Raw genomic sequence first — 17,004 nt, 5'->3', positions numbered from 1 at the left:
ATACATAGAACAAACTTAATGACTCTCAAATGCTTTCTGTTAAGTTAAAGAAAGTCAAACTCTAAAAGTTTCATAATGTATGATTCCACCTATATGACATTCTAGAAAAGACAAAACTTTAGGCAGAAAACAGATCAGTGGTTGCCAGAGGCTGGGAAGAGGCTAAGAAAATCTCTTCAAGAAAAGCTGAGCATCCCTGTCTCAAGCAACTTCATAAAATAACATATTTTTATAGGATCTAAAAATAATTCATTCAAAACTCCTTAAATTTAATGGTTTCAAAAGAAAGTGGTCAACTTGAATTATGCTTCTTCATAAATCTCTTTCTAGTAATTTTCCATGCTTAATGCATTTAAATACCTGTTCACAAATTTTTCCCTCTGAAACAGATAATTCATAATGAAATCTTCAAAAATTTCATACATTTAAAGTTGAAGGCCCAATGATTAGAAAACAGAATTAAGAAAACAAGGCTGGGCGCGGTGGCTCAGGCCTGTAATCCCAGCACTTTGGGGGGCCGAGGTGGACAGTTCACGAGGTCAGGAGCTCAAGACCTGCTTGGTCAACATGGTGAAACCTCGTCTCCACTAAAAATACAAAAATTAGCCAGGCACGGTGGCGTGCAGCTGTAATCCCAGCTACTTGGAAGGCTGAGGCAGGAGAATCGCTTGAACCTGGGAGGCAGAGGCTGCAGTGAGCTGAGGTTGCGCCACTGCACTTCAGCCTGGGACAGAGCAAGATTCCGTCTCAAAAAAAAAAAAAAGAAAAGAAAAGAAGTTATATACACTTTTACCACCTGTTACGTTAGAACAGCAGATACTAAACTTGCTCTCAGTTCCTCTTTATCAAAAGTGTCTCTTGTCTTATTCTACTTTCTCTTGATAATTCTCAACCACTTTCAGGGCCTCAAAGATCATCTCTATGCAATCAAGTCACCCCAGTCTTCTATACTATTTCTATTTTAATTACACATATATCACCTGTTTCTGTACCTTGTGCAGATTTTTAATTACACATATATCACCTGGTATGGCAGGTATTTATTCACACGGTTGTATTTATTATATTGACTTCTGTTGGTTCATACACTCCACTAGAGGAGGACTAGATTTCCACAAAGATCTCAGTTTAGTGTTTTCAATAAGTTTAAGATAGACTCCCAAAGCTACATCTCTAGCCCATCCAGCAGTCCTAGCTGCCTAATGCTATCCTCACTGATATAACATAACCTCAAGTGAAATAAACTTATTATTCCCTCCCCTAAGAATCATCTGAAGGGAGGCATTATAAGTCTTCTGAATATTATCTTTTAATCTGCTATTACATAAGTTCTCTTTTCTCCTTTATTATTTGCACTTTCTTTCTTTAGGCCTTTAACCTCAGACTGTTTAAAGTGCCTCCAACTCAGAACAACACAAACTGGGGCCTGTAAGGGGAGGGCGGGAGAGCATTACGGAAAAGACCTAATACATGCTGGGCTTAATACCTAGGTGATGGGTTGATAGGAGCAGCAAACCACCATGGCACACATTTACCTATTAGCAAACCTGCAAATCCTGCACATGTACCCCAGAACTTGAAAAAATAAAATAACTTTTTAAAAAAGTGCCTCCAACTCATCCCATTTTGGGAAACCAGTCTGGCAACTCTTCAAATGATTAAACATGGAGTTACCACATAACCCAGCAATTCCACTTGTACACGAATGTTAACAGCATTATTCACAATAGCTGAATACTCACGGTCATATTCATAACCACCTAAATGTCCATCAACAAATGGTTAAACAAACTGTGGTACAGCCATACTACAGAATATTATTTGGTCATAAAAAGGAATGAAGTATTGATACATGCTACAGACCTAGAAACCATTGTACTAAAGGAAAAATGCCCATCACAAAAGACCATGTATTATACGATTCATTCATGTAAAGTCTAGAATAGGGAAATCTAGAGACAGAAAGTATATTAGTGGTTGCTTAGAGTTGAGGGCAGAGGGGATGAGGGAATTAAGGCGTGGGATGATAGCTAAAGGGTACAGGGTATCTTTCTGATGTGATGAAAATGCTCTAAAACTGAGGTGATGTTGGACATATCTGTGAATACACTAGAAACCATCAAATTGTACATACTAAATGGGTAAATTATATGATATATAAATCATATCTCAACACAGCTGTTTTTAAAAAAGAACCAGGTAGTTAATATAAATTCCTGACCTTTTTTAAAAAATGTACTATCTACTACTCCATGCAAAACTGTATTTAAAGATCAAGCATCATTAAGCTTAGGTTTGTACCATTTAAGGAATAAAACAGTATTCATAAACAAGTTAAAGCCTTGCCTCTCAGGTACCATAAAAGAACAGGCTTTTGCCAGATTTTTTCCCTTCTCATCCCCTTCTCTGTCTCCATCCCTTTTTTGTTTCACAGTCACAACAGAAACATACAGTAGGAGTTTGAAATGTTTTATTTACTGATATAGCTTTATGTGGCTGTTATTAATTTTGAAAGGGGAGGAGTTTAATATTGAGTTAAAAAATATATACATAAGAAAAAAATTCTCAACATCATTAATCATCAAGGAAATGCAAATCAAAACCACAATAAGATATTATCTCACCACAGTCAGAGTAGCTATTAAAAAGTCAAAAAATAGGGCATGGTGGTGCATGCTTGTAGTCCCAGCTACTCTGGAGGCTGAGGCAGGAGAACTGCTTGAACCTGGGAGGTGGAGACTGCAGTGAGCCAAGATCGAATCACCACACTCCACCCTGGGTGACAGAGCGAGACTGTCTCAAAAAAATAAAAATAAAAATAAATAAAAAGTCAAAAAATAACAAATGCTAGCAAAGATGTGGAGAAAGGAGTTATCTTATATACTGCTGATGGGAACGTAATTAGTATAGCCATTATGGAAAACAGTATGGAGTTTATTCAGAAAACTAAAAATACAACTACCGTATGATTCAGCAATCCTACTACTGGGTAAATATCCAAAGGAAAGGAAATAAGTATGTTGGAGATATCTGTGCCCCCATGCTTACTGCAGCATTATTCACAATAGCCAAGATTTGGAAGCAATCTAGGTATCCGCCAACAGACGAATGAATCAAGAGCATGTGGTATATATCCATGATGGAATACTATTCAACTATAAAAAGGAATGAAATCCTGTCATTTTCAACAACATGGATGAGCTTGGAGGACATTATGTTAAGTAAAATAAGCCAGGCACAGAAAGACAAATACTGCATGTTCTTACTCATATGTAAAAGCTAAAAAAGTTGATCTTGCAGAAGTAGAAAGTAGACTAGTGATTACTAGAGTCTGGGAAGGGGCCAACAGTCAAAAATGGGTTAACATACAAAATTACAGCCAAATAGGAGGAATAAACTCTAGTGTTCTAGAACACCATACATTGACTAAAATTAACAATTTATTGTATATTTTCAAAGGGCTAGATGAGCAGATTTTGAATGTTCCCAACACAAAGAACTGATAAACATCTGAGGTAATGGATAAGCTAATTATCCTGATTTGATCATTACACATTGTACACAGGTATTGAAACATCACACTGTACTCCCTAAATATGTACATTGTGTCAATTAAAAATAATAAATGTAAAAATATACACATAAATGTACAGATATAGTAATGCATAGGCGTTACAAGCTTAACAATTATGCCATTGAAGCTTTATTCTATAATTTGATTTTCACTTAAATTTCAATTGATCCCCCTGCAAATTAAATGCTCTTAAATGAAAAAGTTCCTATATGAATAATATAATAAACTCTGACTTACTTTAAGTTAAAAGACATTAATTTATATGTCTTACTTTCGATTTTATGGTTTAAGTAGTATATATTTTCTTAGGTAATAACTATTCAAGCCTGATGATCTATATCAGAATCACGTAGGGCCTTGCAACTCAATGTTGTCTATAGACCAGAAGCATTGATATCAGGAAAACTTGTTAAAAATGCAGAATATTGGGCTCTACACAGTCCTACAGAATCCGAATTTGCACTTCAACAAGATCCCTATTTATAAAGATTGCAAAACATGGATCTAGAACACTTATTAAACATGCAGTTTCCAGTGAAGCACAGGCATCTGCATTTTAAAGATGAATACTGTGGATACTCCGGCACACCACAGTTTGAGAAGCACTGTTTAAAAGAAAAGTGAAGCACTGAAAGAACATTCCTTTAAAGCAGTTTTGGTATACGAGGAAATACTGCTATTTATCCTTCCCAAATTTGAAAAGAAAAAAAAAAATCTGACTACAAATCTCACAGCCACACCACCTTCTGAAAATTAGTACCCTAAATGAGTACATTAAATAAGGTGCTGAGATGAACAATCAAAAACAAATGTGTTTACAACTTTTACAGTGCGTTAACCAAGATAAATTATTCATAATCGAACTTTGCAGACTTACTGAAAAAAGGTTGTAACACTGTTTTTTAAAAAGTTTTATTCACATGGGAAATACAGATTATAGTTCTTTCTACTCAACTCTAAACTACCCCCACAGAATGCTTAGCCTTCACAGTATTCTAGTTCACACTAGGGTCAATCAAGTTTGTTCTGATGCTCGCTGGTAGAAAAACTGTATCCTCCAAAAGGAATACAGGTCTTAGGATCCTGCAGACACTTTCAACACATGTACATGTTAAAGTAGCTGTATAGTAAGTAGAAAGGGCTAAAAGGATACTAATCCCCGAAAATATATTCTGCAAGATAATTTTTATTAATTTTAGGAGGTGCTGGTTTTAACTCAGGCAAACATTTACTATTAGGTTTGTGCAAAAGTAATTGCGGCTTTTGACTATTAAAAGGGATGGCAAAAACCGCAATTACTTTTGCACCAACCTAATAAATACACATGTTCAAGATTTTGTGAGAGACACAAAGATGATCAGGAAACTAACACTAAGCTGCAGGAAACCTATAACCTGAGGGGAGATGGGGTTTGGCTGCGACACTGCACATGCAATTAGCAGAATGTGATCAGTGCTGAAAACGGTTTCCGGGTTTCCAGTTTCAGGTAACTGAATTTCAGATAATGGATATTTCACAGTAATTTCCAATTGATTTGGTGCAGAGTTGAACAAGCCAAGAAAGCTTATTAAAAGTACTTTAAAAGCAAGTGTAGCCCACGGTAAACAATCCTCTGGGAAATTTCGTACATTTTAATTCACAAACACACACTTAAAATTAGGCTGTGAGGTGCGGGTGCTCTCATCAAACGCAAAGCAATTCAAATGTGAACTGGATATAGGAGGGCCCAAAACAGTTAAGTTTATAGAGGGTGTTTCCTTTGACAAAAACAGGAACACACAGCTTCAGAGATCGCTGATCAAGCGAGAAAAGAGGAAAAAGGAGTGGAGATCGGTTTCTACTTCTCCCTTGGTAACTTAGAAGAAAACACACACACAGCAGTTTCCTGGACTAATCCTGCCTTCAGCTTTACATTTTATAAATACTATAACCTTTTAAAAGTCTAGGAACTAAAGACAAACAAAAACAGGCAAACGCATTTACCAATTTAACAGTCCAAATCAGAAGCAGCTCCCTCAAGAGGAACCAGCAGTCCGTGAAGGGCCATTCCTGGGAAAGTGCACCCACTCGTTCCCCACAGACCCTCGGCCCCTCAGCGCTCACTTCATTGCGCTCCCCTGGCAGCGGCACACCCTCCCTCGGGAAAGGAAAAGCGAGCACCCCTTCAAAAGGGCCACTGAAGCCCCCGGAGAGCTCGGTGGAGGTTTACTGGGATGCAGAGCAAACCCTTCTCTGGCTTGAAGAGGAGGAGGTGCAAGTGACACCCAGGAAGGCCAGCTGAGCTGGGAAAGGGCCGCTGCAATGCTCGGTTCGGTCCTGGCCCCTCTGAGGATTAGGTCGGCACCCCCGGGCCGCAGGCTGCTCTCCTGAGGAGGCCCTGCGCTCAGCCCAAGCACAGCCCTCTGACAGGCACCAGAGGTGGGGCTCGCGTCACAGGTGTCACCCCAAGACGGTCCTTGCAAACCCGGGGGGTGGGGAGGGACAAGTCGGCGAAGGGGAAAGGTGAGACGCGCGGCAGCGACGCAGCGCAGCACCCACAGCGACGCGGTCTCACCTCTAGGGTGGAGACAGTGCTGGTGAACAAGTCCTCTCCGTCCTCCAGATCCTCAAAGTCGGTGGGCTTCCCGTCCCCCAGCGGAGGAGGTTCCCTCTCGGCCGCCATCTTCGCTCACCCGAACGACTGCGCGAGCTGGGCCTCGCGGACCCGTCACGTGAGCACGCACGGCTGGGCCCGCGCCGACCCGACAGCTGCCCCGCCCCTGGCCTGCCTCTCAAGGCCCCGCCCAGCCGCGCTAGGCCCCGCCCCCGGCCTCTTCTCGGCGCCCACCCGGAGCGCGCTGCGCTCGCCCCGCCCCTTTGTCCCGTCTCCTCCCAGCAAGTCTGGGACGTGGCCCTCTTTTCGCCGCCGACTTGCTGACCCGACTTATGTGGCAGAATCTTGGACTTTATTACCACATCACCTTCTTGGCGGGACTAGGCTAAATAATTTCTGTTGGCACTACCAGTTTTTAAATCTTCTGTAGGAAGTGGTAGAGCCTGGGGACCAGTCTCTGGGCTTGGATTGCACACAGGCTGAGGCGAGATGGAGTATTGGTGAGTGAGAGACACGTACTGTCTCTTAGATCTCTCTAGAACTGTCCAATAGAACTTTCTGACATGATGGAAATGTTCGCTATCTGTGCTGTCCAATACAGTAGCTACTGGCCACCTGTGACCCCTGAACACTTGAAATGTGGCCGGTGTGTGGAACTGAGTTTTAAAATTTTATTTAATTTTGATTAATTTAAATCTAATTAGCCACATGTGGCCAGTGGTTACCTATTTAGTGATTGCAGCTCTAGATAACGAAAGGGCCCTGAATAATTTCTCGTCTGCGATTCACTCCAATTTTATCATGAGCCACATAATTTTTTTCTCAATAAGTCAAAAGGTCTAGAAAAATGATAGGAAAATCAATGGATGATTCTTAAGAACACATAGTCACATTCCCTGGCCTGCAAATCCACCACCTTATGGAAAGTCTGGAGTCTGTCATGGGTCAGAAACTTTAACCTCTTATGAAAGCTCCCAGCCTGACTTGAGGTGATGATTATACACATCCTTAATTTTTACATGTGTCTCTATTTATTGCTTACTACTTTCTGTCTTATGCTATGGTCATATATATTCCCAGCTTATCTTTTTTAGTGGACATCTGAAATAGGTGAAATATAGGTCCTGATGCTTGTTACAGAGACCCACATCAAAAGTGGTTTGAAAAATTAACAAGTTTAATTGTCCCTCATGTAGTACTAGGGCTGGTGTGAAGGTTCTATGAGATCGTTCAGGGACATGGGCCCCTTCTGTTGTTCTGCCCTCCCTAGGACGTAGTCTCTTCCTCATGGTTCAAGTCAGCTCACCACCACAGTTACACCACATTCCAGCCAGCAGAAAAAGAGTGAAAGGAAAACAATAATGTCACCTTCTTCTTAAGGGCACAGTTCAGAAGTTGCACACACCACTTTTGTCCACATTCCTTTGACCAGCTCGTTAGCTGCATGGCCATCTCTAGCTACAGAAGACATTAGGAAATGAAGTTGTTATTTCTCCCCCTAAAAATTAGTGGCTCACTTACCCTAGAAGAAAGTAGGGAACTAGTGGTCTCTGCTAGTGCATTCATGGTTTTCATGGTAGCATACCTGAACTTTCTTCTCAGCTGTGAGTTTTCTCCACCTCAGGGAGGGAATACATCACCTAGGCTTAAACCAAACATAGCATTGACTCCTTAGTCTCAGTGATTTGTGGTGGGTCAGAATCACGTGCCTTTTCCCTAAACTCTCAGAAGCTTTGATTGTCTTTCTTTCCCTAGTCAGCCTAAACCCTATGAGCCAGAACTGCAATAATTGTCTTGCTATTTTTCTCAGCTCATCTTCTTCCTTGGTTCCTTGCTTTTCTGTTTCATCTTCTATGAAATCCCAAATTCAGCCATCAATTTCTCTAATCGTATATCCAGATTGCTAAAGTATTTGCATAATAAATCCCAACCTCAGATTGAAGATCCTTTAAGTCCATTATTTCCAATTCTGACTTCTACACTGCCTAAATACCGTTAGTTGTTTCATTTCCAATTCCTTCAACTATTCTTCCCAGCATAGGTGCTAAAAAGTCATTTTCTCCTCAAGTATCCCACCATCTTTTTCTCTTCATTTTCATCAAATGATTTAGTCTCCTCATTCAATGACAAAATAAAATCACTGAGTGAATCACTTCACTTTCAAGTATGATTGAAATTATCTTCTCTTTGTGCACCCACCGGTTGTTGTGTGTATTTTAACACCTACCATGTTGTGCTGTGGTCACAGACACTGTTCTATCACCCCTAATGGACTGAAGGATCGTTGATGTCAGGGAGCATTCATTATTTGAGGATGGATCCTGAGTAGCCAGCCCTGTATACGTTATTTATTGCAGTAAAACAAATTACATAAACACATAGCAGCTTGTAACCATAAATATTTATTTTCTCATGGTTTTTGTGGATCAAGAATCCTCACAGTTCAAGTCAGCTCACCACAACAATTACACTGCATTCCAGCCAGCAGAAAAGGAGTCAAAGGGAAACATGATGTTACCGTCCTTTTAAGGGCACATTCCAGAAGTTGCACACACCACTTATGTCCACATCCCTTTGACCAGCTCATTAGTTTATACAACTTAACTGGGTGCCCCTGACTCAGGGTCTCTCAGAAGGCTGCAATCAAGGTATTGACCAGGTAGGCAGTCATCTCAAGACTCAACTGGAGAGGACCTGCTTCCAAGCTCACTAGCATAGCTGGTGGCAGGCCTCAAGTTATTTCTGGCTATTGGCCTGAAACCTGAGCTCCTTGCCACATAAGCCTCTTCGTAAGGCTTCCCACACAACATGTCAGCTTGCTTTTCCCAGAGCAAAGACTTTTGAGAAAGACAGAAGGAGACAGGTCTAAGAGAGGGTAAGAGGGAGTTAATAAGAAAACAAGCCAGAGTATTTTTGTAACCTAATCTCATAAGTAACATCTCATTACTTTAGCTGTATTCTATTCATTGGAAGCCCACACTCAAAGGAAGGAGTAAAACAAGGGTGTGAATAACAGGAGGCAGGGTTTTGGGGGGACATTTTAAAAGTTGCCACAAGGCCCCATAGTGCATTGCATTCATTAAGATAGATACCCTATTAACACCCTCAATGAAAGAATGAATGAAATGAAGCTCAGAAGAGCGAGCTAAGTGGAAGATATAGATTTGGTAGCTGGAGCCACTGTTACATGAGAAGGCCCAGGTAGTCTGGGAAGCACAGCCCTAAGGATGATTTACAGTTGTAGACCTGTAATCTCAGGTACTTGAGAGGCTGAGGCAGGAGGACGCCTTGAATCCAGGAGTTTGAGACCAGGCTGGGTAACACAGAGAGACCCTGTCTCAAAAAAAAAAAAAAAAAAAAAAAAGACAGAGAAAGAAAGAAGGAAGGAAGGAAGGAGAAAGATCATAAATAAACCTGAAGAGCAGCAGTCAGAGAGATAGGAAGCAATCTATGAGAGAGGGCTGTAAAGAAAGTAAAAGGACAAAGAAGAGAGCATTTGTAGTATCACATACCTTGGGTAGATTAATAAGATGATAACTGAAAAGGTGAATGGTTAATGGAAATAAAAAGAGTGTAGCAAGTTGTGATGGTTAATTTTATACGTCAGCTTGGCTGTACTATGGTGCCCAGATATTTGGTCAAACATTATAGTGTTTGTTTCTGTGAAGTTGTTTTTTGGATAAGATTAACATAGAAATTGGAAAACTTTGAGTAAAACAGATTACCCTCCATCGTGTAGGTGTGTCTCATCTAATAAATTGAAGGCCATAGTAGGACAAAGACTGGCCTCCTCTAAGCAAGAAAAAAATTCTGCCAGCAGACTGCCTGTGGACTCCAATTGTAACTTTTCTCTGAGTCTCTAGCCTGCTAGCCTACATCATCAGATTTTAAATTCACTGAGCCTCCACAATTGCATAAACCGATTGCTTAAAATAAATCTCTCTCTATAACTATATACATCCTGTTGGTGCTGTTTCTCTGGAGAACCCTAACTAATGCATTAGTATAAATTATTATCGTTTCAAGGAATATAAATGAAAAGAATGACAGAATAGGTCAATAACTTATGGAAGACACAGGTTTATTTTTGTACGTTTGTTTTATTTTAATGGGAAAGATTTGAACATGCTTATATTAATATATAAGGGAAAGAGGTCAAAAGGGAGCAAGAGGTTGAAAATGCAGTATAGAGAGAGATAATCAAAAGGATGAGATCTGAAATGCAGCAATGGGATAAAGGGCAAGTAGATAAATTTGTCTTAAAAAGGAGAAAGGATTCTTCTTCCTCTGAGAGCGGAGAGATGGAGGTGAGAGTTTGTATTAGTCAGCCATTGTTACATAACTAACCATCCCAAAATGTAGTGGTTGAAAACAACCGCTACTTATTATTTCTCATGAGTCTGCAGATTAAGTAGGCAGTTCTACTGAACCAGATTTGGCAACTCTTATCTTCAGGCTTGTTCATGCTCTGTGGTCAGCTGATAGATTGGCTGAGACTGGCTGGACTAGGACAGTCTTGGCTAGGACAATTCAGCTCTGCTCCATGTGCTCTCACCCTCCAGCAGGTTAGCTTGGGCTTCTGTTCAAGGTCCTAGCAGAGCTCCAAACAGAAGGCAGAAATAGGCAAGCACTTCTTCAAGCCTCCACAAAAGGAAGTTACATGGGCAAGCACAGGATCAGAATGGGAAGGGACTACAAAATTGTAGGGCAAAGGGTGTGGAAAAGGGAGGTGGTTAATTGGGGCAATGAATGCAATCAGTGTACCTCAGTGGATGTATTCATAGACTTGTTTGTAAATATAGGGGCAAGAAATGGAAAAAGTCAATACCCAAAAGCAATATTTTTCGGGGGTAGAGGGGAAGTTGATTACTAAGAGAAAAGAAATTAATGTCAGCATAAGTGACATGAGGAAGAGCATTTTCAGTAGATTGTGAGTAGAATTGGAGAGAACATTCGCTAGGGACATATAAGGGATTGAAAAGTAGTATTGAAAGCCCAAATGAGGTAGAGACAATGTGATAGAAATAATCTCCACATTTATGAGATTTTCTCCAGTAGCCTAGCAATGTTGGTGTAGGAGTGGAGGTGGATAGTTGGACTGATTCAATGTTAGGCTTTTTAAGGATGATCTTGGTGGAGAACAAGGGAACTAAGGATTTTGAAGCCTGTCAGTAGGAGTGACCAGAAATATGTGGTTTCCAATGACAAGGAGAGATAGCAGGTGTCATATATTTCAAAGAAGGAGGATTTTTTTTCAAGAGTATTGATGGATTAGCCAGGTGTGGTGGCACGCACTTCTAGTCCCAGCTACTTGGGAGGCCAAGGCAGGAGGATCCCTTGAGTCCAGGAGATTGAGGCTGCAATGAGCTATGATTGTGCCACTGCACTTCAGTCTAGGCAAAACAGCAAGACTCCATCTCTTAAGAAAAAAAAGTGACGGTATAAAAGTGATATTTGGAACCCAACACAAGCTGTATTTAGGGGATAGAGTGACCTATTACCCTAGGCAGAAGGGTTGAGGGAACTTTCTGTGAAAAATTAGAAAATATATAGAAAGAGAAGGGAGGGAACTTATCTTTGAACATAGCTCCTGGTGAGTGAGGTTACATATAGGACGGCAGCCTTGAACAAATAAGAATTTATTATGGTCTTGTTTGCAATGGTATTGGGAAAAATAATCATTTGATTGCTTAAATAAGTATGATTGGTTATCATTAAGTGAAGATGTTTTAAGATTCTTATTGGAAAATAATGAAAGTCTTCACAATTGTTTGAAAGAAAGCAAAGGAAAGAAGGAAAGATGAAAGGAAGGGAGGAAGAGAGGGCAGGAAGAAAAGAGGGCTGGATGAAGGGAGGGAGGGATGGAGAGAGGAAAGGAGGGAGATAGATGGCCAAGTATAATGTTGTTGTTTTTTTCCACAGGCCATAAATGCAAACAAATAAATTCCTATTACTATAAAAGTGTGGGCCAACCCTTAATCAGTGACATTACTAAGAACTGTGAAATGGTTATACATTTGACCCTTCAACAGCATGGGTTTGAACTTTGTGGATCCACTTAATCTTGGATTTTCTTCTGCCTCTGCTACCCCAAGACAGCAAGACCAACTCCTCTTGTTCCTCCTCCTCTACCTATCCAACGTGAAGATGATGAGGATTAAGAACTTTATGACAATCTACTTGCACTTAATAAATAGTAAATATATTTTTTCTTCTTTACAATTTTCTTAATAACATTTTCTTTTCTCTAGCTTACTTGACTGTAAGAATACAGTATATAATACATAAACAAAATGTGTGTTAATCACCTGTTACGTTATTGATAAGGCTTCTGGTCAGCAGGAGGCAATTCGTAGTTAAGTTTTTGCAGAGTCACAACTTATATGCCAATTTTGTTTTGTGGGGGAGGGAGGTCAGGGCTCCTAATCCCTGCACTGTCCAAGGGTCCATTGTGTAGTGTGACTCCTATGTCTCAGTGCCTGAATGACAGTGGAGTGCTGCAGATTAATGAATCCTTTAATAATAACTGTTTCTTCTGCTTCTCCTTTTTTTTTTTTTTTTTTTTTGAGACGGAGTTTTCCTTTTGTTGCCCAGGCTGGAGTGCAATGGCACGATCTCGGCTCTCTGCAATCTCCGCCTCCCGGGTTCAAGCTGATTCTCCTGTCTCAGCCTCCTGAGTAGCTGCGATTACAGGTGCCCGCCACCACACCTGGTTGATTTTTGTATTTTTAGTAGAGACGGGGTTTCCCCATGTTGGCCAGGCTGGCCTCGAACTCCTGACCTCAGGTGATCCACCCACCTCGGCCTCCCAAAGTGTTGGAATTACAGGCATGAGCCACCACGCCCGGCCACATTTCTTGAACACCATAAAGGGGGACATGCACATCATAGGAACACTTCAACAAACAAGGAAAAAAGAAAACCCTGATCCCCCTCCATTAAAAAGAAAAAATCTCATACTGTAAACTGCACCTGTGCTTCTGTCACTCCCAGATTCCCCAGAAACAAAAGCTTCACCCTACAACTCTGAGCCTATGTTTTCCTGCTGCCCACTTGCTCCCCACTTCCCTGGCCAGAAGTGTCCAGTGATGCAGCTCTACAGTCACCGCCAACTGTGCAGCAACACAAGACCCACGCTCAGAAGAGCTTCATGCTTGGCTTAATGCTCTGCTATAACCGACTTGAAATTCTTAATAATTATGAACAAGGGGACCCACATTTTCATTTTGTACTGGGCCTTGCAAATTATGGAGCTGGTCCTGATTCCCATCTGCCAGTCATGACAGCACCAGACGACACCAGGAATGTTTAGTGACTCATCACCCTAGGGCAGGGGAAGACTAGCTGGTGTTCCACTCACTGCTTTTCCCCAAGAGAATTGATGGGGTGACTTTGGTCTTTGCCATCAATACCTCTCACTCTCTACTTCTGGGAGGAGCAGGAATGAATGTTATAGACATTTACATATTAATAATTTTTGTCCCATCACACATCCTTTTGAGGACAATAAGTCAAGTTCAGACATAAATTATGATATGTATATGTATATGGTTATCTTTACAAGGACTAGCACATGTAAAGAAAGGCTTAAAACAATTTTTCTGTCAACCAAAACATTAGCAACAAAATAAGGAAGAGGAGACTCAGTATTTCCAAGAGATACATTTTAGAAGTATGGAATTCTAGGGACAGATTCATTTACTTGAGTGAGTTAAAATGAGAATGGAAACTATTAAACACTGAGAAAAGACCTAAGGAAATAAGATACAGTGTTAGGGGCTAGGTAAAGAAACTGGACCAGAACCAAAACAAAATGAAGCAAAACTAAAGAGTAGTTTACTGCAACCTCTTTTTTTCAATTCTAGTCATGAACCCTGTCTCCTACATGAGAGACTTTCTTGTTCCAGTGAAAGATTATATCTTTCTGTCCTTCATCACCCTTGACATGGTACTTTATACACTGTAGACCTCAATCAATATTTGTTGTTTGATTGAAAATAGTAAATCTCAAAGAGAAACAGAGTCCGTTGTTTCAGATCAAAGGAAGCAAATTGTCAGCCTGTAGGTTTGACACAGATGGCTTTTATTTGGCCAGCACTGTTTTTTTATATTTTAATCAACTGGCAATATTTAAGAATCAAGAAACCTTACATAAAAATTTAGATTTCTGGCTTCTCTTTAAATCTGGCTGCATGTAGCCCATATCTCTGTGAGCATATGCTCTCCAGTATACCGTGGTCCCCAGTTCACCCTGTGTCCATTCAACATGAATGCATTTTCCTCTCCTGTGGCGAAGACTTGGTTGATTCCCCAAATCCATTCCTACCCCATTCTTACTTCACCCAGGTTTTGGCAGGCATCATGGCAACACAGAACAAAGGGAACTTTTCCTCCTTCCTTACAGCCAGGGGTGGCCATGTGAATAAGTATGGCCTGCCTATTTAATACAAACGGAGTTATACGTGTAAATTCTGGAAAATGTCTTAAAAAAGGAAGGCCTGCCCTTCCCACACTTTCTCCTTCTGCAGGCTGGAATTCAAATGTAATTGCTAGGGCTCCAGCAGCTATCTTGGACCATAAAGTAAACCTGGGACTGGTATAGCAACAAAGTAGGCAGGGCCTGAGTCCCTGGTTCTGAGAATCTGCTGCAGCAGCCCAGAGATGCCTGCCTTAGGCTTTTACATGAGATAGAAACAAACTGAGATCTTCCTTAAGCCATTGTTTGAGAACTTCTGTCACATGCAGCCAAATCTAATCCTAAATAATACAACTACATATCACTGCTGAGAAGCAGAATTCTTCTTTATCACAGTTGCTACTATCGAAACGTAAATACTATAAAAAAAGTCTTTGGAAAGAAGAGTGTATGCAGGCCATTCCATAGCTTAAAACTGGTAGTTGTGCATTCCATGAGTGTAAATGGGTTGGGGTTCCTCTATCTCTGGTAATATTGTGTGGTGGAGAAGCATGCAGGCTTTGGAGTTTCTGTGACTCAGTCTCATCATCTATAAGATGAGGATAATAAAAATAGTAACTTTCTTAATGGATTCTTGGGAAAATTAGACAACATAATGTGCATAACCAATAGGAAAATCTCAATCCTTAAATTCTGGGCAGATGAGACAGAATGGTGGCCTGGAGGTGGTAAGGCATATGGAGCTAGAGGTTCATTTTACTTTCTGCTTAATCTGCTCTTCCTACACCATAAACTATTCTTTTTTTTTTTTTTTTTTTTGAGACAAATTCTCACTCTGTTGCCCAGGCTGGATGCAGTGGTGGGATCTTGGCTCACCACTGCAAACTCCGCCTGCCAGGTTCAAGTGATTCTCCTGTTTCAGCCTCCTGAGTAGCTGGGATTACAGGCGTGTGCCACCATGCCCAGCTAATTTTTGTATTTTTAGTAGAAATGGGGTTTCATCATGTTGGCCAGGCTGGTCTGGAACTCCTGACCTCAAGTTATCCACCCGCCTCGGCCTCGCAAAGTGTTGGGATTACAGGCATGAGCCACCGCACCCAGCCCCACCATGAACTATTAAAATGGGTGGAAATAACAGTGGTATGTTTTTATGTGATCATGAAAGAGCTCGGTATTTCAGTATTGTCATTTCAAGCCAGCATGTATAGGATCTATTGGAAGGCTAAGACTAACAACGGAATCTCAGATCCTACTGTTTTTATATCACACATGAAATCATCTCGAAAATCAGTGAGCCTGATGGCATTTGAATGGGAATTATGTTTCTTTCAAGGCATCATTATTAGACAAATAAAATTTCAAAATAGCTCTGAGTTTACCAAGAAACTTAATTTCTGGTATTGGAGTGAGCTCCTTGTCAGAACAGGGTTCATGAAACAAGAATAATGAACATAGATATTTTTCCTATTAAAAGAATCATTTCCATACATTTGCATACCTTAAAAAAAAAAGCCAATGCTTTTCTAGTTTCTAGCAAACTAGAAACAGAGAAAAATTGTATCCATTGGAAAGAATTTTTATAAAATTGTTTTTTAAAGTTTCCTAGGGCAATACTAATCCTTTCATAAAATAATATCCAGCAAAGCCTAAAACTTAAAAAAAAATTATTACTTGGAAGTAAATATAGGTATTTGAGGAAATAAAGAAGATGGTATAATTTTAAGGAGATGGTATAATTTTAAGGAAGTATTTTTAAAATGGTTTTATTTTTGAAAATATGGAATAAATGGAAAATATTTGCATAAGTGGGAAATGAATGTTATACCAAGAGTCAATATGTTATTTACATAGATTAAGACTTTGACTTTTTATTTTTCTTTTTCAGAGAGATGGGGTCTTGCTCTACCACCCAGGCTGGTCTTGAACTTTTGGCCTCAAGTGATCCTCCTACCTTGGCTTCCCAAAAATGCTGAGATTACAGGTGTGAGCCACCATGACTGGCCTAGACTGTGACATTTTTGTTCATTATTATTTATAGTGTCCGTAGTGAGAACATCTTATTCTTTAGTATGTTTTTGTATTAAAGTTGTCGTTTTACCAATGAAGAAATAGCCTTGACATGTTCCCTAGCTGCCCTCCATATTTAAGGGCATATTCTAATTAAATAATCTTTATGTTTAATTATGACATAATGTTTAATGAATAAATTACACAAAAGAGGCCTAAAATGATCTGAGAAATTATATTGTAATTGGTAGGGATTATACTAACAATTTTTTTCCCAAATTTTAAAAACTCTATTAGGGTGCAATTATGGGCATATTCTTTTATTATAGTTATCAGTTTGATTTTATGAGAATTTCCTAGGATAGCCACTTTGGATGGGGCCGGGGCATGCTGCTCCAGACAAATACTAATTGT

The 17,004-nt window shown here is 40.1% G+C and overlaps 1 protein-coding gene and 1 long non-coding RNA gene across 2 annotated transcripts in view; one reads left to right on the top strand and one right to left on the bottom strand.

The window, feature by feature from the left end:
- SNX2 (sorting nexin 2) overlaps positions 1–6,367 on the bottom strand; it is a 54,724-nt gene extending 48,357 nt beyond the window's left edge. The window contains exon 1 of the mRNA XM_054488259.2: positions 6,129–6,367. Coding sequence (XP_054344234.1) covers positions 6,129–6,236 — 108 coding nt within the window. The 5' untranslated portion in view covers positions 6,237–6,367. The remainder of the gene's footprint in view (positions 1–6,128) is intronic.
- Positions 6,368–6,499: 132 nt separating this feature from the next.
- LOC129036721 (uncharacterized) lies at positions 6,500–16,765 on the top strand. The gene is made up of 3 exons (XR_008502631.2): positions 6,500–6,667; positions 12,090–12,363; positions 16,469–16,765. It is a non-coding gene; the product is annotated as an uncharacterized LOC129036721 (long non-coding RNA).
- Positions 16,766–17,004: the final 239 nt, after the last annotated feature.

Source organism: Pongo pygmaeus, chromosome 4 (assembly GCF_028885625.2).
Source record: "Pongo pygmaeus isolate AG05252 chromosome 4, NHGRI_mPonPyg2-v2.0_pri, whole genome shotgun sequence".
In the NCBI taxonomy this organism is placed as follows: Eukaryota; Metazoa; Chordata; class Mammalia; order Primates; family Hominidae; genus Pongo; species Pongo pygmaeus.
Note: the sequence above shows the minus strand (reverse complement) of the source record. Positions and strands in the feature narration are given on the sequence as shown.